Source organism: Lipophrys pholis (assembly GCF_963383615.2).
Source record: "Lipophrys pholis genome assembly, chromosome: 20".
In the NCBI taxonomy this organism is placed as follows: Eukaryota; Metazoa; Chordata; class Actinopteri; order Blenniiformes; family Blenniidae; genus Lipophrys; species Lipophrys pholis.
This window is the reverse complement of record NC_137648.1, coordinates 11,697,443-11,719,113: the sequence shown is the minus strand read 5'-3', so window position 1 is coordinate 11,719,113 and position 21,671 is coordinate 11,697,443. Positions and strand designations below refer to the sequence as shown.

The window sequence follows — 21,671 nt, the reverse complement described above, 5'->3', positions numbered from 1 at the left end:
GTATTGTGTATGCTTCTCTGTGATTGACTGTGGATCTGTCCAGTGTGTACCAGCCTCCGCCCATTTAATGGGATCAGTTTCAGTGCTCCTCGACCCGGAACGTAACAAGTGGATGAAACACGTAGTCTTACATGTGTTTATTGATGCAACTCCATGTTGAATTTTAACATGAGAAAAGTTCTATTAATATATATCGGCCTACCTCTTGGCCTCCTTTTCATTCATCATCAGATTTTATAATCAATGTTTATGTTTAATGTGTATTAAGTTGTAACAGTAAAATGTGAATAAGAGGTTTTCTTAAAATTTAAGGTGAACTGAACCTTATTTAGATTCTATCTGTGAGGTTGGCCATTTTCCTTAGTTTAGTAATACATAAATGGATTAAAGATCAATTATTCTATTAAAGTAAGAATACGCATCAAACTTGAAACACTGTTTCAGCTGGTGTGTTGTGATATCAGAGCCTGTTTGTACCAAGGTTAATGCTCTGAGGGACTCGGTGTACAGGGATCGAAAAGTTGAACTCAAAACCCCCGTTTGCTCTGTCCTCTGCCGTTTGCATAACTATTAAGGGAAACACTTGTGACTTACTTTTGAATAATTAAATGAAACAAGTTTGCATCTTACCCTGCAAACGAAATATGTTTAGGTTGCGAAGTGGTTTGAAAATGAAAGTCTGAAAGTTTTACTGAAGTTTATTAACTCTCCATTGAAGTCAAGTAATGAAAACACTTAATTTTGATATATTTATGTGGAAAATGTTCTCAAACGTTGTAACCTCCACAATAAAGTAGTTCTTTTTTGGGACATTCACTTGCAAGTCTTTGCATGCAGCCCAACATCTGGACTCCACCTTGGGACGGAGGTATGAATCTAACTTCAAAAGGCAGAACGTAGACAGAGGTGCACCAAGATGATTTCACCATCGACAGGCTCGGGTCTAAGCATCTGGTTACATACCTTATTTTCTTTCCTGGACTTTATCTCAACAGTTTGCAGGTGTGCACGAAGAAAGACGGATCAGCGACAAAGCTCAAGTCGCTTCTGTAGAGGTTTGAAATAAATTATCAACCGATTGAATCAAAACACGCGTTTCTTTTCTTGCACCGACAGAAGATGACATGGGCGATAAGAAAGAACTAGAGTAAGCAGAGAGTATAACAAGCACGGGCTGTTTTGGGAATCGGTGGCTTGACAGAAGAGGCACATTTATGACGTTTTCTTTTTGCCGCAACAACTATTCACACAATGTCGCTCTTAGTTTAGTTGGATGACACGCTGCACTTGGTGTCCACACGGTACCTAACAAAACAGTTACAAGCCTTCAGCTCTGTCTCGGGGAAAGCATGGAGGCCATTCAGCACTTGAAGCCACAATGGCCGCTGTTGTTTATTGAAAGTGAGAGTTAGTTTCATGACTTGTTGCGTATGGTAGACTGACTCGTATGGAGTCAAAACTGTGCGCGTGTGTTCATGAGTGTATAGGCAGTGGCTCTTATTGACACAGGCAGACACTGTTACCACCAGTCACTGTGGGGAAATGACAATAGACAGTAACGTGGGACTTGTATATACTCACTGTAGTCTTGCTAAACTGAATGAAAATATCGGATGATTGCTAATTGTCTGACCTTTTTTTTCCACACATACAGATACACTGAGAAAGCTTCCTCTGGGAGGGTGCGTATAATCAATCTTGGGCTTGGTGGAGGAGCTGTGTGGTCCTTAGCGATTTGTTAATTAGGCATGAATAGCAAAGCCATTATTATAGCTTCATGGGACAAAAAGAAAACTTGATGCAGTACACTGACTGAACTGGAACAATGCAAATGTTTATTTTAGGTTTGGCACCAAAGTTACCCTTCTTTTGTTTTTCCTCATATGTGTGAGATTATGTTGAGGATACAGGACTCATTTGCACCAAAGAGGAAAATGCTATCCAGTATTCGTTTTCATGACTGTTGCAGCTCAAAGCAAGCATTGCCCTTACTTATGAGTTTCTGTCATTCACAGTGGTTGTAAAATGCACTCATTAAGAGAGGCTTGGCATATAGTCACAATCAATTAACTAATGTCATAACATCTTCTATTGTTTAAATACATGCATGACAACTACAGATTCTAAAAATAAGAAGCATGACTTATCTTGAGTGTCTGAAGAGGAGCCAAACCTTCCTCCACTCCTCTTGAAAAACGTTGCCAAGTGAGATTGATGATGAACCTGGATCTGATTTATTAGCGTATAGTTTGGGGGAAAAAGAAAAGGGGGAAGTTGAGGAAGAAACAATGATGGATAATTCAAACGACAAAGTTTTGAAATCTTTAGAGCATAAATAAAACGGCCCAGAGGAAGACAAGATGTGGCAGTATCTATTACATAGCATGTATCAGATGTGTAACAATGTAAAACTGCCAAAATATGTGATTGAAAACTATTGTGGAGATGTGAACGATGATCTCAACTTGACAAAAACAGAGTGATGTGGCTATCTGAGATCATATCTCACTGGTGCAGATGCAAATTTTGCAGGATTACCTTCAACTGAAGCCAATATGATAATGTCATTGAAATACTGCAGAAGAGATTTTATTGAATACACTATGACTCCTTTGTAATTGTTGAACTCAGATTTGTAGTTTGGTTCTAGTGAGAGTTGTATCTCACATGTATTATACTCACAGACATAGAGAAACAAGATTACAATCCTCGGTTGCCCCAAGTTTTCAGAGCACGATTGTGTGTTGCTGCTGATAAAGTAATATTTAAAGAACAAGTCTGAACAGATCACGCCTCCTTAGGCCCCGCCAGAAAGTATTTTGCATGTATTTGTTTGGTTGGAAAGAGGGTGTGTGGGTTTGAGGATAGACTTTATGTGTGCGAATCATTGCGTGCAAGCTGAAAACACGATCTGTCAGTCTTAGTATGAGTCTGGACCTGCTAACTTATGTAACCTTAGGCTTGAGTTCGACAATCTGATCTCAGCACAGCTTCTTGTCATGATTTTATTTTATATTTTTAATAATTTCAATTTCTCTTGTAATGATCCCAACATTAACAAAAATATGTACAGACATGTGTGGTCATGCATGTGTATTCACGGGTGTCAGATTGTTTGTGCTTCAGGACGCGAGCCTGACTCGATATCCCTGAGGCCAGAGGAGAGTCTTATCTCCTCAGGGCACAAGTGTCACCTCTCTCGCTTCAGTTACAGCCTCGGGGCAATAAGATTGGAGCTGAGATTGGATTTGTGGATTTGTCTTTAAGCTGCCATTTTAAGATAAAAATTGTGTTAAACTGTGTTGTTTTTTTGTTTTTTTTAAAGCTTAGAATTGAAAATTTTTGCAGCTGCTGCTGGTCACAGATTTTCTACTCTTAGTTCACAGAAACATCATGGAAGTAAAAAATAATTCAGCGAGCATGAGGTTGTTTTTTTTTTTGGTTTGTTTTTGTGGATGTCACTTGCTTTCTCACACAATGGTGCACGGATGTAGAAAAGCACACATCCAAACAATGACTTTCCCCTGCTGTCTGCTCGGCGTGGATTGTGTGTTTGTATTGTGCTTCTCCATCGTCAGGGCTGTGGGGGCGGCGTGTGCTTCGGATGGGGGGGGGGGGGGGGGGGGGGGTGGGGGGGGGGGGGTGGGTGGGGTGGCGGGGGGGTGTGGGGGGGGGGGGGGGGGGGCGCAGGCTTCCGCTGTGAGGTGAAACAGAAAGAGAAGGGAGCAGGACAGGGCAGTTGTACACAGCAAGTGCTTCAAGAGCTGGAACAAGACTGGAGGAAGAGACCCTGCTTCCTTTGGAGCAGAAAGTTTCCACATGCTCATGGAGAGAAACTGTAGAAGGAGATTGCCCCTTGTCAAGTATGGTAAATACTGCCTTTCAGCTTCATCGCATCGAAAACATGTATGCCGCTTTGGTAGGCAAAATTTTACTAAACGATATTATTAGACTTTTAAATCTTACATGATATAACTGGATGACTAGATAGTGTTCTGTATGCCGTAACCTTCTTTTACGTGATGCATCTAATGCTCACACAAAGTGGACATCTGTGACTATGCTCATTCAGGGAAGAGGCCGATGTCTGCCTGTGATAACCGTCGTGTCGGTATGACTGAAGAAAATCAGTGGGACGGCTTTGCTCACCTTTTTAAAATGTCACAAATGGCATAACAGATTGTCGTCTAGCCCCTTTTCTTCATCTTTCAACAGACACTGCATTATCGCTGCTTGATCAATTTATTTTTATTTGTTGCCAATGAAATATTTCACTTCAGAATGACAGTTCTTGTCATTGTTTCGCATAAAGATTTACGGTTCGTCAGTGCAATGTGGTGTAATGGTTAACACGCTTACGTGATAGAACAGCATCGTATCAAAAATACTTTATTAATCCAGAGAGAATTTTTCTTTTACAGCATTGCGCCACACACTAGAATATACACAAAATACAGTAGAATGTTAAATATCAAATACGTAAGAGTAGAACGAATTAAATGAGTAATGTTAATATGTACCATATGTACAAGCCTTAACAGTGACTAATATATGCATGGAAGAATGACTTTGACAGTAAAAACACAACAAAAACAACATTTACAAGGAAGAGTTATAGTCTGATGGCCACATGAAAGAAGGATCTCCTGTGGCGACGAGACTGTTGCTGAAGATGCTCCTGCGGTTGACCTCATGGACGGGGTGAGATTATACTGAGAAGAGTCTGGGTTGGGCATGGGGGGCCTTTCTGTGTGGAGTTCACACGTGTATCCTATGCGCGAGTGATATTCTTGTTTCTTCTGAGAGTCCAAAACCCCCCAAAAGTTTGTGTTCTATTGTTTAGTGTGTGACACTCTGGCTCTGTGCGTTCCCAGTCCAGATTGTATCCTTCCTTCGCCAATACTTAACTGCGATCGGCTCCAGCGCCCCTACTACTGTGCAGTATAGAAGATGGCTGTATGGTGTGATCCTAAATCAATTTTGAAGTAGCAGGTCTTGAACGTCTGCACCATATTTCAAAGTTTTTGCCATGTTTTACTGTGGATATTCTCAAGCCCTCAAAATTAGCACAGCAATCAACAGAGCACACCCCTCTCTAAAAGGTCATGTGGGGATTTTGATGACAGGATTAGAGGAGGAATGCATCAGAGGAGGGAGCGAGAGAGGGATGTGGAAGTATTGAATGAGAATGGATGACTGAGGGATTTTGTTATAATGTCATCTAGGCTATGGAGCACAAAAGGTGATGGTCTGTCCACAGAATGCAGTCGGACTGACCACTGACCAGTCGACGGGCGTAGGCTTGAATCTTTCAAGTTGTGTCGAAGTGCAGTGGCACTGACTTTCAGGTTTATTAATGTGTCCGCTTTGCTGACGTTTGTTTCTGTTTAATCTCCAAGTGAGAATTGAAGCCTACCTCGACTAACACAGGGTAATAAGCAGGTTGCCCACTGTCATTTCTATAAGCGGGAGACTCACAATCACCGATTTAGAGTCACCAAACAACTTAAAAGATGTCTTTGGATGGTGGGACGAAGTGGGGGACACTCTTGTTGTGAAGTTACAGCACTAACTATTGCAGATCATTTGCACAATAGATATTTAATCCAAATGTTGCACATTTTGCCACCTCTAAGAGGGATAATCCATCAGAAAAATACCAGTTAATTAAATGGTTAACGGTGAGCAGAGCCACCATCTTCTGTTTGTGTTTGCCACGCAGATCAGGCCAGCTATACAGTTCGCTCTACTCCTGCTCTTTAACCTACCTAATTAGCATAAGTGAAGAGCCACGCTCAATACAACTTTGTGGTTAAAGCAGTACAATTTACACCTCTGCCCTCATGCTTTCACTCTCCCACATCAAGAACGAGACAATGTGGAATGAACGAACCAAACCTGTTTTTCTGGGTACCTGTGTGTCTTCTCAGAGATGAATGCGAGTCATTGTACTGGGACACTCGTGGTGACTGCTGTTGAAGTGAACACATCCACCCATGAGCTGTCTCTTAGCTTCTCGTGATGCCTTGTAACACTTGCTCTGCCTCGTTTGTCGCAGATTTTCTATTGTGTGCAGAGAAGATTAAAAAAACAAAAAAGTCAACATATATAGAGATATAGTCTCACTTTCCAAGGCGAAGCCCATGCTATATTATGAGAAAGCTGCCATAAAGCCCAGCTATGTCGATTATATGTGCACCAATCAGTGGGCTTTGTGTGGCCTGGCAGCAGGTGTAGTACATGACGATCTGGCAGCTTTTGAGGCTACGTCTACTTAAATCTACATGACTGACACAGCGGGCTCCTGATGGGGGCTGCCATTATTCTTAACAAGTGTAATTTACTTTAATCGCCCCGACTCGACTCCGCGTGTCAGCCTGTCTGTCAGCGGCTAGATATAACATAACCTGTTCTGCTTTGTGAAATCATGTTGCATTGTGCTTTCAATTTGAAAGTGGCTTTGTAACCACCGACACCGGTGACAGTGAAAAGTGTCTTGTGCGTGTACAGAACTGAAACGTTTGCATCGGAAGAGAGTGCAGCGTCTTTCACGTGAAGTTTGAATTTCAAGTGTCTCTTGGTAATGCAGACCTGAGCTTTCTTTTTGATGACAACATACTGTTTGTCGGGTGAGTGTTGCATAAATGTTTTTCAGGATGTCCTGAGTTTGGGTCAGATTTTCTGGAACAATGGCCTGAGTCACTCATGCACACACCCACCCCCTCTCTTTATATCCTTCTCATTTTTATTGATATCTGTTTAGAAAAAAAGTTTCGGCAAGGGTTCAGATTAAAGTGTAAAAATGCAGTTTACATCTTTAAATGAAGTAAGTCTGAATTAGGTATCTTTTTTCTTCTCTTGCTCCAATACACCTAATCATGTCAGCTGTTGTGTCTGTTATAATGTTACTCGACTCACAGGCTGCAGCATTTTGCAGTTAACCTACTAATATCAAAGTACACGTTTTCTTTTTTCTTCGCCACGTTCGAGCTTCATTTTCTCGGCACGTTCGCACCCAATTGGCTCTTTTAATGACTTTATAACTTGTCATATTGGTGTGTATAAGCTAATGTTGGTGTCTCGGTTTCACATTCATCATGGCTGTCAGAGTCAGTGTGGTGTACCGAGCGAGCCACTGCTGAAAAGGCAGAATCACAGGCTGTACAGTTTGACTGAAGAGAGGGAAATCGCTGGTGTGGAATGTCATATCGGTGCGAGCGTGCTGAAGCAGGTTTTCACAGTGCTAATCGGTGGTCAGCCTGCGGCTGTCACATCTGGACCTTCAAGTTAAAAAAAAAAACTAAAGAAAGGGTTAACTGATAACGGAGGTGTCTTTAGTTGCAAGGATCCTTCTTGCACGCTGGCAAAAGAAAGCATGAGAGCGATATAGTCAAGTTCATCTGAGCTAAACTGTTAACCTTTGGAGAGGACGCCTCATTTGTCAGATGCAGACTGGTGTGGAGTGGTTTAGCTTAATTACCCCTTTCCACGGGGAGGTAGAAGGTCTCATTTGCAATTTCCTCCATCTTTATATTTGACTGTCTACGCTTTAGCTTTCTTCCTCTCCTGTGCATTTCCGCTGTGACATTGTGCCTTTGTGCCATTTTCCTGAAGCTCAGCCTTGACCCCAAGTCAATGTTTTAATTGGCCCTCAGAAAACAGGACGGCGACTTTTAAAGTACGAAATATCGCAATCTTCCTTTTAATTTGCTCAGTGATTTCAGGAGCAGTGGGTTTGCCACCACAGTCTTATCCACAAATCTGACCCTTCCTCTTATTTCCAATTCTCTGATGTTACTACTTGTCCTGAAGTTAAAACTACTTTTCGGTTGGTTCATGACAGCAAAGGATCATTACTTCTCCAACACTCCGACAACTTTGGATCCTTATAGAAATCTTCAATTGTTCAGTGCTTGTATTTAAAAGACCTCTGCTTTTTGTCTGTTGTGTTGTTGCATCCAACAGCATGCAGCTTCACTGTATCTTTGTGAAAACATTTGGTTATTTATTGCATTTTAACATATTTTTGAATACAGTTAATATTTCAACACACTTTCATCTCCTTGATTTTCGGTTCAGTTTGCATTTGAGTGAGTTTAAAGATTTGTTGTGTCGATTTCCAACTTCAAGGCTGGTTTTAGTCTCATTAGATGAGAGACTAACACACCGAAATGTTGATCCAGTCACATTTTCTGTATTACAGACGTGAAAAGACAAACACTATGCAAATGAATCCACTTGGCAAACGAGGCGAAAGTTGGTGACCTGTTCTCATAACAAAGTTTATATTCATGTGACGTTTGTAAAAAGGAGAACTGCTGGCGCCATGTGGAGTACTTTGATAATGTCAACTAGTTATTTGTGTGTTTCAGTGGTGTAATGCATCCGAAACTGAACTGAAATTTGAACAGCAAAAAAAGTCAACCTCAGAAATGTGACACCCCGGTAAACTCATACGCGGGTTAAAGTTTGAATGTGTGTGGTTTTCTTCCACCATACTAGAATTTCAGAAAGTACTGAATTACACTGCCAAACTTCTCTTGACAGAGTTACTATCTATAGGTGGAACATGCAAAGTGTAACACAGTAGCACGCAGGAAGACAGAGCAACAGCGTGGGAGGGCTGTTTGGACCCGTCATTGTTGAATAACCTCATAAATCATTCAGTCTTCAGTTTGAATTTCCAACACATGTGGTTTAGGTGACATGTCAACTCCATGCGACCTCACTGTTTTTAAAAGGTCCGGGATTGTATTGACATTATGGGAACGCGGTTTTTAATCGTTATTTTTAATCCCTGAGTGGAGTGCAGTCTCAGCGTATTTTAATGGAATCACAGAAGTTGAGTGATCGCTCAGCAGTTTTCTCAGGGAGGTGCATCAGAGAAACGCTTGCAGGGACTTGGCAAATATCACACGAGGACAAGACCCGAGATGAAAAGCTTAAAGGGCATTGTATTGCAGAAATGGCAGCAATTAATGTGACTGAACTATGTAGTAAGTCGGTGGGATGGACAGGATATTCAAGTACGTGCTTATTTTACCTCGCGTGAACTGATAAAACATGGTAAGTGCTTTTAAAGTCAACACAATCCACCCAGTAGAAGATGCCACATTCTGAAGCTCCTTACAGCCTTTCTTCTTCACTGTGGTCTGCTGTTGACGTTGATCTGTTTCCATGGTTCTGGTGTTTTCTTTGATGGCCATTTCTTTTTCCATCCTGACCTCCCACTGGCGTTTCTTAGCCATTTGTTTTTCATTTTCTCCCTCTCTCTCTCTCTCTCTCTCTCTCTCTCTCTCTCTCTTTTTCTCCCATCAGTCTTTACAGGGCATGCTTTCCTCCCTTCACTCTGAGCTTGACATTCAGAGGTATTTGATGAAAATCCAATTGCCCCACAGAGTTAGTCGTTCTTTTTTATATCTTATCTGCATCATACTGCCGTGTGTGTGTGTGTGTGTGTGTGTGTGTGTGTGTGTGTGTGTGTGTGTGTGTGTGTGTGTGTGTGTGTGTGTGTGTGTGTGTGTGTGTGTGTGTGTGTGTGTGTGTGTGTGTGTGTGTGTCACCATGTTCGCACCCTCACTAACATCTGCTGTGTGACCATGTTGCCAACCCCGCTGATCACTCCATAGATCTGGGCTTGTGTCTCCAGCTGCATTAGCTCCACAGCGCCGTCCTGCGGACCAGGGACAAACGGCATTAAATAAAGAGCCCAGTGTTCACTGGCCCCCTTGGTTTCAGTCCTACCTTGTCCCTAAAGGTCCAGATCACCTTACAGCACCCTGAGAGCACAATGGCTCAGTGGGCTTGGTAGTCATGTCACACATGCTCTCATTGTAGCTCAGGATGCCACGTCATGCAGCTCTGATTACAGACTGGAGAGCTCATCTGAAAGTTTTGATGCACAAGTCCTCAACCTTGATCAGTGGGTAAAAGGAATCTCTTTTATAGGCCCACCTTCTTTTTTTTTTTTTGTTTGATCTCTCTTTTTGTCTCTCAGTTAACATCATGACTAACCACGCTAACATGAGGGTGCGTACAACATTTATAATTAGAGACCACTGTTGAACTGGGCTGAGAAATGTCTCGCGTTTGATAACCGTTGGAGCTCTGATGTGCTTTTGGGGCAGCACAGAGAAGTGTTCCATGTGTGAGCATGTATTAGACATCATGATATAAAGTATTAAAGCTTCCTGGCCCATTTGCATGGCTGCTATTGTTTGGTTTATTTAGTTGTTGTTCTGGAATCGAGCTCAGAATTAACATCAAAGGTTTTTTTCATTCTTGCCTGGTAAAGAATGTGCGAATCCTAACAAACTGACTGACAATGTTGTTTTTTTACTCCATCATACGCACTGTAATCTAAATACAATGTTACACTGTGTACTATAAGATTTGAGATTGTAACCCTCATGCACTGTGCCTACGGTCTCACACTTATTTCCATGCACATCCCACTCCAGAGCAGAAGCCCAAAGCACGGCCCCAGCCCCCATCCCAGCGTCGGCGACCAGATTGACCACCTCTCCCTGGCCTCCCTGGAGTCGTTGGATGCCATGTCTGAGTGTGACGCACCCATGGGCTTCACCCGCGGCAGCCGGGTTCGTGCCAGCCTGCCTGTAGTGCGATCAACCAACCAGACAAAGGACCGCTCACTAGGTACGCTGTGTGATTTCATTGACGTTTTTACTAAAACCAAACTTTCTTCTTATTTAATATCTTGTTTTATGCTGAAATCTATTTAAAACTTTGATTTGTTTCACTGGGATTGATAAATCTGGTCTATAAAGAATTTATTGAGACGGAGAACTGCATGAAACCATATCTGAAATCTTAAGTTGGCTTCATTAATACGCCGCCATGAAAATTAAGAAACATTAATCTTGTTTGATAACACTCCTTTAGCATAATCTTGCTATAACTCTGCGATCTCAGTGGTTTGTCTTTACCATCCCAAGTCTTTATATGTCACTCCATCCATCTTCTCCCCCCTCCTGAGCTCACAGTTTTGTTTTAATTAGCATTCATTTCTGCTGCCGTGAAAGATAGTGCAAGCCATCCACAGTGTGCCATGCTATTGGCAGGATTAGAAATGGGCCGGTTTATCATTGCACTCTGCGCTTCATTTGCATACATATGCAGGACGGTGGAAAGTTGTGTAGAATTGGGTTTCTGCTATAAACTCAGAGTGATGCGAAAAGTTTGAGAACTGTCCAAACGAAGCACATCGGGTTTTTTTTCTCACAAGGACGAACTTTAAGATTTGTTTGCAACTCAGCAGGGCAGCAGTGAATAGTTGAGAGGAAGCATCTGAGTAGTTCGTCTGACTAAAGTTGAAAATGAAAAGAACTAGGTGGTAGTTTAGCATGTTTTTTTTTTTTTTGACTAGGCAAAAAAGAAAAGGAAAAAAATAACTTTTGAAAAGCACATTTTAATTGACCTTTAAAGTGCACCACATGTGTGTTGCACATAAACGTAGAACTAGACAGTATTTACTAATTCCACAGAGCAGGCATATGAGCTTCAACAAATTCATCTAATTGGGTTTGGAATTTTGTTTGTGCAGCTTCACATTGAGTGAATAGTTTGAACTGAGAGTCATGAGAGAAGTACTATTGACTTTTTACTAGTTCCTGGGTTGAAAGATCATACAACCATGTCACACTGTCATGTAAGATGCTTCTAATCAATCAATCAAAGTTTGATATAACTTTGAGATCACACTTTTCATGCAGATTGGTACAATTGAAAATGTCTCACACGAATGTTATTATAGTTGTAACAAGACAGATGAGATATTACCATCTATTCATGGGGAGAATGTGTTATTGGTGCTCACATCGGTGTATTTAGCTTCCCAGTTGGCTCAGAATTGTGGTTCACGTTGATTGTTTAAATGTGGCACTACTTGTGCTTTTCTCTGTATTCTGTTGGATAAAATATGTTAGGCTGAATTCCTTTTGTCGTATTCTCTTACAAAATCAATATATTTACAAGAGTGGAAAATGATTTAGATTTTTTTTTTTTAAAGTGGCAGGTTTTTAAATTCCAGTGGTGTCTATGAATGTAGGGACGCACATACCTCAACACTTTTTTTTTTTCCCCTCTTGGTCAAAAACATGAGGACAAAGCGTGAGGACAGTGGGGGGCTATAGTGTGATGAAGGGGGAGGAGAAAGAAAGGGGCACCACTTCACAGCAGTGTCCCTCCCACAGTCTCTTGACACAAACACACACATGCACCCACACATACACACACACACACACACACACACACACACACACACACACACACATAAACACACACGCTTCACTTAGCCCCAACGGACATTTGGGGCTCCTTAGTATCTTCTGCTCATGCTGCAAGAGTTGTAGCGTGGTCTTTGCCAGAGACCCATCATAAGAGCCAGAGGAAAACAGGAAATCCTTGAGACCCTTTACGTGAGTATCGGATTCATTCTAGAGCGTGGGCATCAGCAGGATTGTATTTCAAAGTATTGCTTTTGCGGCTGAGCAGCCATATCTGCTCGCTTTTTGTTGCCGTTTGATTTAATTTGAACTTGAACAGCTGATATTAACGGGTAAAGGAGGATGTTTCTTTTGACTGTGTTTTGGTTTAATCTTTTCTGCCTCTCCAGAGAGACGTGGAAAGTCAGTCAGTCTGCAGCGCTCACGCTCCCCATTTGGTTAGAAATCCCACTGGCCATTTGCTTCCAATCCCCAGTGAAACCAGGCACTCAGGAATGCGCCGCGGTTCCTTCGCTATAACCGAGCTCCTCGACTCCGTCGCAGCAAACGGTGCAAATGTTAAGAATCCAAATGTTCCGAAGTCGGGCGCGATCAATGGTGCTTTGTCATCAGACCCTAGTTGCTAACATCTGGGTGAAAACTGGTGAGTGTTAACATAACAGCTCTCTGGGGACAGATGAAGTTATTCTGCAAATAGGCACTTTGTTAAGTTATTACTACACAGGAACCCAGACAGACCAGAGAGAGCAATGGATGGACTCAGCATTTTTATTTCCTGGATTTGCCCTCTGTCTGTCTTGCTGTGTCTCGCGGAGCATGTAGGAGCTTGTATAATATTTCACCAACATCTGGTAGCTTTTACTGGCTTGGTCCTTTTATGGGGTTACACCGAGTAAAACCAAACCTTTTTTTTTTTTTTTCCTGTAAGCAAAGTTTTCTCAAAGCAGAAATGCAAAATTGACTGAACGCAGTTAATCAAATGTGACATTCTCGATGAGCTTTAATAGAATATGATGTGATATAATTATAAGAAGACCTAAACCTTGTTTTTGTAACTACTTTGATTATTTCCATGACTTCTATTGTTGCCCACGATTGTCTGAAACAATGAATCACTGGCTGGAAATAGAATATTTGTTTTCTTTTTTCTTTTTTTCTTTTTCCCCACTGGCATTGTTTATACAAGTGCAGTGTCGGCGTGTCCATGAATTTTGTTGGAGAGACATCTGTTTTTCTAAAGCACAGTACAGATGCCACACCCAGGGTTCAGAGGTTCAAGCTTTTGGCTGTTTGATGCACAGCTTGTACTGTTCCACCCTGAGAAAACAGCCCGGTTTTGTCGTCTGGCCCTGTTACAACCAGTGTTGTTAATTTGAAGTAATTTGTCCTGTTTTCGGGAATATGCAGCATGCCGTCTCTTGACATGTGCAGCGTTGGCAGAAGTTAGAGGGGTTGTTTGATGCAATAGCCCATGGCTGGCAGATATTTAACTGAAAACTGCTAAAAAAAAATTTGTAATAAATCAAAGATAGATGGGTTTTGGAGACGTGGTTTGAGTTTTAGGATTTCATGCCATCTCTGTCCTAAATTTATCTAAAAATTCAACTTTATCACTAATACAATAAATAGTTATAGTAAATGGGAATTTTCTAATTCACGTCGTCCTAAATCGAGCAGCGAATCATTATTCCACTACCACACTTTTTTTTTTTTTTTTTTTTTAAGTATTTGGTAGGATAGATGCTAGATTTTGGTATTCCATAAACCTGCATTAGAGTGACTACATATGTCTAAAGTCTTTTGAATTGCATGAATTATGTAGGTTAGTGTAAATCTTATCCAGATAATGTATTGGAGACTCAACAAAGCTGCAGCGAGCGTGCACTATGGGTGACTACTTCTGTGTTTGCATCATTTCCCTGTTTGCTAGGAATATAAAATGATCAAATATGTCTGACAAACTCGGGTTTATGACAAGTTTTCCTTCTTTATCCAGCACATATAACGCTGAAAGCCCTCTTGCTGGTTTGTGAAGTAAAGTTCCCCACTGGTTAGGAGTGGCATTCCGTGTTGTATTTGCATGCACAGATTAAAACCCGCAAACAGGGTTGAACCATCTGAACAGTCAAACAACGCTGCCTATCTGTCATTAATCACCCTGCTTCTCCCTGCAGGTGTGCTGTACCTGCAGTACGGGGACGAGACCAAGCAGATTCGCATGCCGAATGAGATCACCGGCATCGACACAATCAGAGCTCTGTTTGTTAGTGCCTTCCCGCAACAGCTCACCATGAAGATGTTGGAGTCACCCAGCGTCGCTGTCTATGTCAAAGATGACATGAGGAATATGTACTACGAGCTCGCTGATGTCAGGTAAAGCTGTTTGTGTGTGTGTGTGTGTGTGTGCGTGCGTGCGTGCGTGCGTGCGTGCGTGTGTGTGTGCGTGCGTGTGTGTGTGCAAGTGAGACAGATATGAATGCAAATAGAGGAATTGGGAACTTGAGGTTGACAGCTCATATTGTGTTGAGTGAACAGGACATCTGTGGTTGGTAGGATTTCTCATTTTAAAGTCTTTCCCTATTCTCCTGTCCCTGAGCACTTGCAGCCCTATAGCCCTCCCTGAACAGGAAATGTTGCTGACCAGGAAATCTTCCCACTTCCTTTTCCCTGTATGTGAAAGCGAAAAATAATTTGCAAATGAAACCTCACAGCAAAATGCCTTTGATGTGCTACTTTTAAGAGACTTCCACAACTCTTCCGTCTGCCTGCTCACTTCGCTCTGTGAAAGTTTCACTCTGCGAACTTTGGGCAATGCCAGCTTTGTCGTTTTCCACTTTTAAGGTACCTTCATGCTTCAGAGTGCAGTTCTCAAAACTCCGCGTGAAGTATTGTGCACATCCGTTCCAAACACACAAACACACATTGAAGCTCACAGCTTTGTTATTCTGTCTTGTACCTTCCTGGTTTGGTATTCACCTGCATGCATTATCAATAATACAGCAGATACTATGTGCTCAAACCGTCATTTGTTCTTATTTAATTTTTTTAAAAGGCCATTTTTATGGAGAGGTAAGAAACTTTGCCCTGTAGAGTGCCTCTTCATGTGCACTGTGTACTTTGTGACTAATTCTTTATCTGGGCTGTAAAAAATTGTCTCGTGATGTCTTACGGCTGGTTGCTCTGTCCAGGGTGCAGCGGCACTATAGTCGGAGTGAGACCAGCAAAAGAAAGATCGACTCTCCGTTTGAGCACTTGAAACACGTATCACTGCAGTATCAGTGGGGGTTTTGAGATCTCGAGGAAATGTCACAGAACAGAGTGCTGTCGGAGCCTCTCTCGGGTTATGTGCCCCTGGGAAGCCGGTTTAGCAGGCCCAGGCTGCAGCGGGATCGGCCGCTGTCTGACGGTGATATCTGGGCTGCCTTCTTACCAGGGAATTACTCCTTTGCCTACAGGAACATCACAGACCACTCCTGCCTGAAGGTGTACCACAAAGACCCTGCACAGGCATTCAGCCATGGACCGCGACCTGCCAATGGCGATGCAAGAGTGAGTACAGAACTATCACTGACGCGGTGGGGAAAATTGTACTTTTAATCCCAGCAATCCCAGCAACTGTGAGAGGTGATGAGATCTGTTGCAGATCGAGCTGTGAGCCCACAGCTCTCATTCTCTCATCCTATTTACTGTTGAGAGAGAAATGTCCCCCAGATTCTTGTTAATCCAGTTAAAGGAGAGGATATCACATTGTCCTCCTTGGGGCCTCCGTTTGAGCTGAATTCTCAGAACTGCTTTTCCACTAGTACCAGCTCTAATCTCTTTTTCTTCTTGTGATCTTGCCTTCCTGCTGATGTATCAAAAGCAAAAGCCCAAAGAGCCCCATCCTCAAATACTTACCCCCTAAACCCGTTTCTCTAATCTGCCTGACCCCGTATGTGACCTCGCTGCACCTTTTCCTCCTGCTGCAGATTTACAGTGGGCATTGCAGCACGACTGTGATACTGCAAATACTACATTAACATCAGCCACAATCCCATTCCCTCATGCTGGACCGCCTGTATCGCATATGTGTAAAGTGAAATTGATAAAAAGAATTTAAGGAATGACGAGGCAAATGCGATGATGGTTTCAGAGGTCTTGATTGAGATGGCATTATGACTTTGAGGTTCTGTTTTGACACGTTGGTTACTTCTCATCTTTTACCCTGATAAGGACAAAAGAGAGAATATTAAAATATATATGAAAATGGTACAAATGAAAAACTGAATGGAGAATTTAACAGGGGACAAACACAGAGCTGGAAAGTTTCAGTCTGGTATTAAAGGAGGAGATTCTTTTCATTTTAGTCTTTTTTGTCACAGCACTGACTGTAAAATCTACTTTAAAACATGCTGACTATGCAGGTTTGCAATGCAAGTTATACCCAAACTAAAAAAGAGTGAAGCACAATGGCTCAGAGATTACGGCTCTTGTTCAAACATTGTGAAATCTTGGCTTTAGGTAAGAGGCAAAAACTCAGACTCTCTACGCAAATGCGCCTGTCACTGTTTAACCAAGCGGCAGTTGACACAGATACAAAAGTGGGCTGTGGCTGCAGGGTGGGGAGGTGACATTTATACATACACTATCAAAAAAACACTTCACTATGGTCTCATAAAAACATCTCATGGAAAGGTTGTTTCTTTATTTGGTATTGGTTCATTTCAACACTCACACACACACTATAGCAGTAGTTTCCAACCAGGCCTGGGGTTGTTTATAAGGACATACTTTATTCAAATCAAAGCTGCTGTACGTGTATGTTAATGATGATGGGTGTGTATTTTGGCAAGTCACAGAGTGGATAGAGTGTCTTCTTCTTTCAGGCAATCTGAGGACATTATAGTGATTGAAAGTTGTAAAAAAAAAAAAAGCCATTTATGTCACCTGTAAAGCTCAAACGACAAGTTTTGGGTGTTTTCTGTGATTTTCCACTTTTCTTTCTTTTTTTTTTTCTTTTTTTTTATTGATCAGCTCTACAATCTAATAATAAACTTCACTACTCTACAAGGTTCTATTTTTTGTTTGTTTGTCAGTCATGTATATTAAGTGCACAGATGACAAGTAACTTAAAAAGTTGCACAGAGACATATATTTTATCATTTCTGCAAATATTTTGAAATGGTAATGTGTATTTTTGTAGGCGAATGTGCCTAATCAGCAATGTCTCATATTCATAGAGTAGTCAATAGTGGCTGTTAGTTGAGTTGTTATGTACATAGAGGTGGAGGAGATATTTTGTAAACAGAGGTTCTATCTTTTTGCGAGCCTCTGATCCATCCTTCTTTGGATACTCCACCTAATTTTGTTCTTTGTTCAAGAAAGAAAAAACAAATTAGAAATTTTTTTGTGGACAATTATCTTACTTAACAGGCTCATATCATCTTCTCCATCACAAGCAGCAACCTGCACACGTGGCACATTAGCGCGGAGCGGCCAGCTGTTCAGGCAGTCTTTTTGAAAGCTCACACGCCCGTGTGTGAACGCTGCAGCTCATCTTAACTGTTTGCTGTGCTCCGTCTGAAGCTTGTGAATCACTTAACAAATTTCCATCTGTGGCAGAAGAAAAGGTCGAGACAACTCTGCACACTCCAGGCACACACTGTTGCGAGTTTAAGAGATTTTGGAATAATAACTCTGCACACATGCTGCCAACATGGCCACTCATTTTGAATGGTATTGTTGCCCGTGGGTTTATTTTTCAAGCCTTTACTGCTTTTGTTTTTTGGGGAGGTTTTTTTCCCCCTCACAGCAGTGAGTTATGCATGTGGCATCGAGAAAAATCTGTTTGTCAGAGGGATATTTTAGGATACTTCACTTGGTGCTCCAAAGGTGCAACATCTGTTTGGGATTGACAAGTGATGCCTTTTGGCACAAGCTGTTCTTATATGGCTGAGTTGGGAGTGGAAACTCGGGCAGACATTTTATTTATTGCTGCAGAGAAATTTCCTCACAAGGGCAAGCGTTCTTTATAGGTGTATAGGCGCCCTAAATAGTGAAAGTCATTAAGGTTCAATGATGGTTTGCAGTGGCTATGTGCTTTCCACATTTCCTATTGTATGTTGTGAGCGGGCGTGTTGCAGCCATATTTATTGGCTGGGTATACTTTCACTGTCAACAGGTTTCTGTATTTTGTTATCGCAGCCAAGCCTCGGCCCATTTATTACTGTACTTTGAGCACTTGTTGTTTTCCCACTTTATACACGCACACAAGCAGGCGCGCACGCACGCACGCACGCACGCACACGCACACACACTGGTCACACCCTTTTTATTGTTCTATTTGCTGTGGTAAATATGCAGTAGACAGCTCTGTGTCAAAAAGACAAAAAAAACTACCTGAATTCTTTGAAAGAACTTTGCATTATCTTTTTGACTCATCTCGACTTCTTGCTGTAACCCGTGAGTCATACCTTCAAGCAACAATAGGTTGTTTGTTTGACATGAATAAAAAGGTAGACAGGAAGGCAGATTGGATTCAGCCCTGCATGTGACTTTGCAACATTGCGTTATCATACCCAGCACTTCAGATAGCCAGATTGTATCACTGTTTATACACAAGATTACACTGCTAGTATATGTTTATTTGTGTTGAAATGCAGCCCAGTTACTGAGTCTCGGAGTGAAAAATAATTTACAAGTACGCCTTGTCTGTATTGTCTAAGCTTGTATGACCTCTTTTAGTGTTGCTTTAATTGTATACATTATTTATTGCAAATGAATTTAAAGCTTTGTGTGCAAATAGAATGATCAATTTCTTCTGATAGCTTTCTCAAGATGAGAAAAACATAATTAGCAGGTATATCATGAAATAAAACTGTTTACAGTTATTGTGAAAATCAACACCAGGTGATGTGCCTAATAACCAAATTTTAATTAAAGGTGTTCTGTGCATATTACGGATTATGTCTCCTCCTTGCTTGTACTTTTACCACCCAATTCCATCCCTCGGAAAACTAGTCTGGTGGAAAAGGGTTGGATCATTGCACATTGGCATTTTATGATCCTGATGGGTTGGTTGAACAGGGGCTCAGGTTAGCCATTAAACCACACAGCACTCATCTTGTTGTAGTTTCACTACTGTCTGGACCTGAAATTGCATGCAAACTCTCAAGTTAAGAGCTGCTTTGAAGTGGAAAGACATTTTCAAATTAGATCAACATATTTCTGGATTCATCCATAGAAAGAATCTTGTGTTTTGTGTTACTGTTTCACTGAGGCCTGTGGGCGTAATATCCTGGACTTAAAATGAAATGCTGCATTTCCCAGCGTTTGGAGCCTTGCAAGTAACTATTTTCAGCTTCTCGAAAGATTTCTGACAGTGCATTCCCTTTGAAAAGCAACAACTGGTTTAGATAGATGTTTTTTCTTTTCAAGGTTTAATTTCAGTCGAGAAGTACAAGATTTCCACAGTATACAAAGTAGCTAAAGCTCTGAAGTACACAGAAGTATTTTGTCTGATTTATTGGCTTATTTCTTGTCAAGCATGTTTTAAAAAAAAAAAAAAGCTTGTTCATGCACTAATTGTTCTAATAGACAGTTTAAATTCTATGATCCTTGAATCATTTTGATGTTTGCTTTTGTGATTTTTATTTTTTTTAGATGCACAATGAAATGCCACATGCCGTCCGTGATGGCCAGCACCCTCTCAGACATCCTCCCATGGGTCCCCCACCGCACCACCCCATGCAGGGGGTGCTTCCCCCTAGTCCGCACTCCATGCCCCCTTCCCCCTCCAGGATACCATTTGGCCCGCGGCAGGGATCTGTACCTGGGAGCGCCACCATGCCAAGGGAAAGACTGTCAAACGCCAACCCTCCAGCTCGCTCCATCTCGCCCTGTCCCAGCGCCATCTTGGAGCGAAGGGACGTCAAGCCAGATGAGGACATGGGCGGAAAGAGCCACAGTCTGTCGCGGGGAAATGAAGGGTTGTATGCTGATCCTTACCTCCTCCAGGAGGGAAGAATGGGCATGGCTACAGCTCACGGACCACACCCTAACCCCGGGCTTGATGGTCCAGATCATGGCATGGGTGGATTCCATCGTGCGTCCATTCGCTCTACAAGCTCATATAGTGGGCCCAGCCCCACTGACACTATTGATCACCCTTCACTGTACAGACAGAAGTCTCGAAACAGCCAGCTGCCCACTTTGGGCTCCAAAACTCCTCCCCCATCCCCTCACAGGATGGCTGATGTACGGATGATTGACCTCCATAGTGGGGCTCCTCATGGCGTACCACCTCATGGCGTACCGCCTCATGGCGTGCCGCCTCATGGCGTACCGCCTCATGGCGTCCCGCCTCATGGCGTCTCGCCTCATGGTGTCCCGCCTCATAGTGTCCCAATGGAGAGAAGCTCACCTGTGCGCCAGTCATTCAGGAAAGAGGAAGTGGCGGGGACTAAACCCAGAAACAACATGGGATCACCCGTCATTCCAGACCTTCAGAGTCACGTCCAGGGGCCCATCCCAGCTGCTGGCGACCCTCAGACACGGTAAGATCTCAGACGACTCAATGTTATATGAAATAGGCTTGTAATTGTTAAAACTAGGACCTAGCTATTGCATGGGAGCATGAACTAACGCTGCATCCCAGTTTCACCTTAACCATGAGCTGCTGTTTTTCTGTCTCTGGTTCTGACTCTGTTTCATCATCCATGGCTGAAGACAAGAATATAACCTGCCCTCTCTCTGTCGTCAAATTGAATACGTGCACAATATGTACACCAGACAAACGCACATAATCATCCTGCAGTCTGGTTTGTGTGTACAGCCAGTGTGTGTTTATCTGACCGTTGTTTTCACAGTCTCTGTTCAAATTCATGAGCTGTAAGAATGTGTGTAAACCCAGACAGAGCTACAACCAATGAAACAGGATCGCATCTTAAAGCTCTTTTAGCTCACTGTATATTTTCTTGTTACTCTGTGACCATTGTTTCAAAACACTCCCGAGGCAGAATCTTTTCGGTTTGGAAAGCCCAGCACTGGGTACCTGGGATAGGTTTGTCTTCTCTGACTGAGAGCACACAAACAAAAATGTGAGAACAAAATGGTTGCTTGCCACTTAGCTGGGCAGAATGAAAAGGAGGGCTACCGGGGGTTTCAAAAACCAAAGAAAATATTGACCAAGTTGAATAAGTATTTGAAAAGGCCCAATCAGTCAAACACATCAGGAAGGACCACCTGGGCAGCTGGAAACTCCTCCATTTTGAAATACCTTGGGAATACAGAAAAGAGCAAAGAATTTAAGTAAGTACGTATGTAAACTGTTCTCAGTGATTCTGAGGTTCACCATTGTTGGGTTCACATAGTCCTTGTGTCTGTCTTTTGTCAATAGTGGAGCAAAACCCACAGTACGTCCTGTGGCCTCAACATGCTCCCACATCC

The 21,671-nt window shown here is 42.3% G+C and overlaps 1 protein-coding gene across 10 annotated transcripts in view; it reads left to right on the top strand.

Annotated features, from left to right (window-relative positions):
• The window catches only part of kiaa1217 (KIAA1217 ortholog), an 88,505-nt gene that overhangs the window by 50,610 nt on the left and 16,224 nt on the right, over positions 1–21,671 (top strand). For 8 of the 10 annotated variants that reach the window (XM_080489829.1, XM_080489831.1, XM_080489830.1 and 5 more), the window contains 4 exons: positions 10,461–10,656; positions 14,420–14,618; positions 15,701–15,794; positions 19,887–20,779. In XM_080489829.1, the coding sequence (XP_080345955.1) occupies positions 10,461–10,656; positions 14,420–14,618; positions 15,701–15,794; positions 19,887–20,779 (1,382 nt within the window). Of the gene's footprint in view, positions 1–3,696; positions 3,869–10,460; positions 10,657–14,419; positions 14,619–15,700; positions 15,795–19,886; positions 20,780–21,671 lie in introns of those variants that run through there. The other 2 variants (XM_080489835.1, XM_080489833.1) reach the window with 2 other exon arrangements.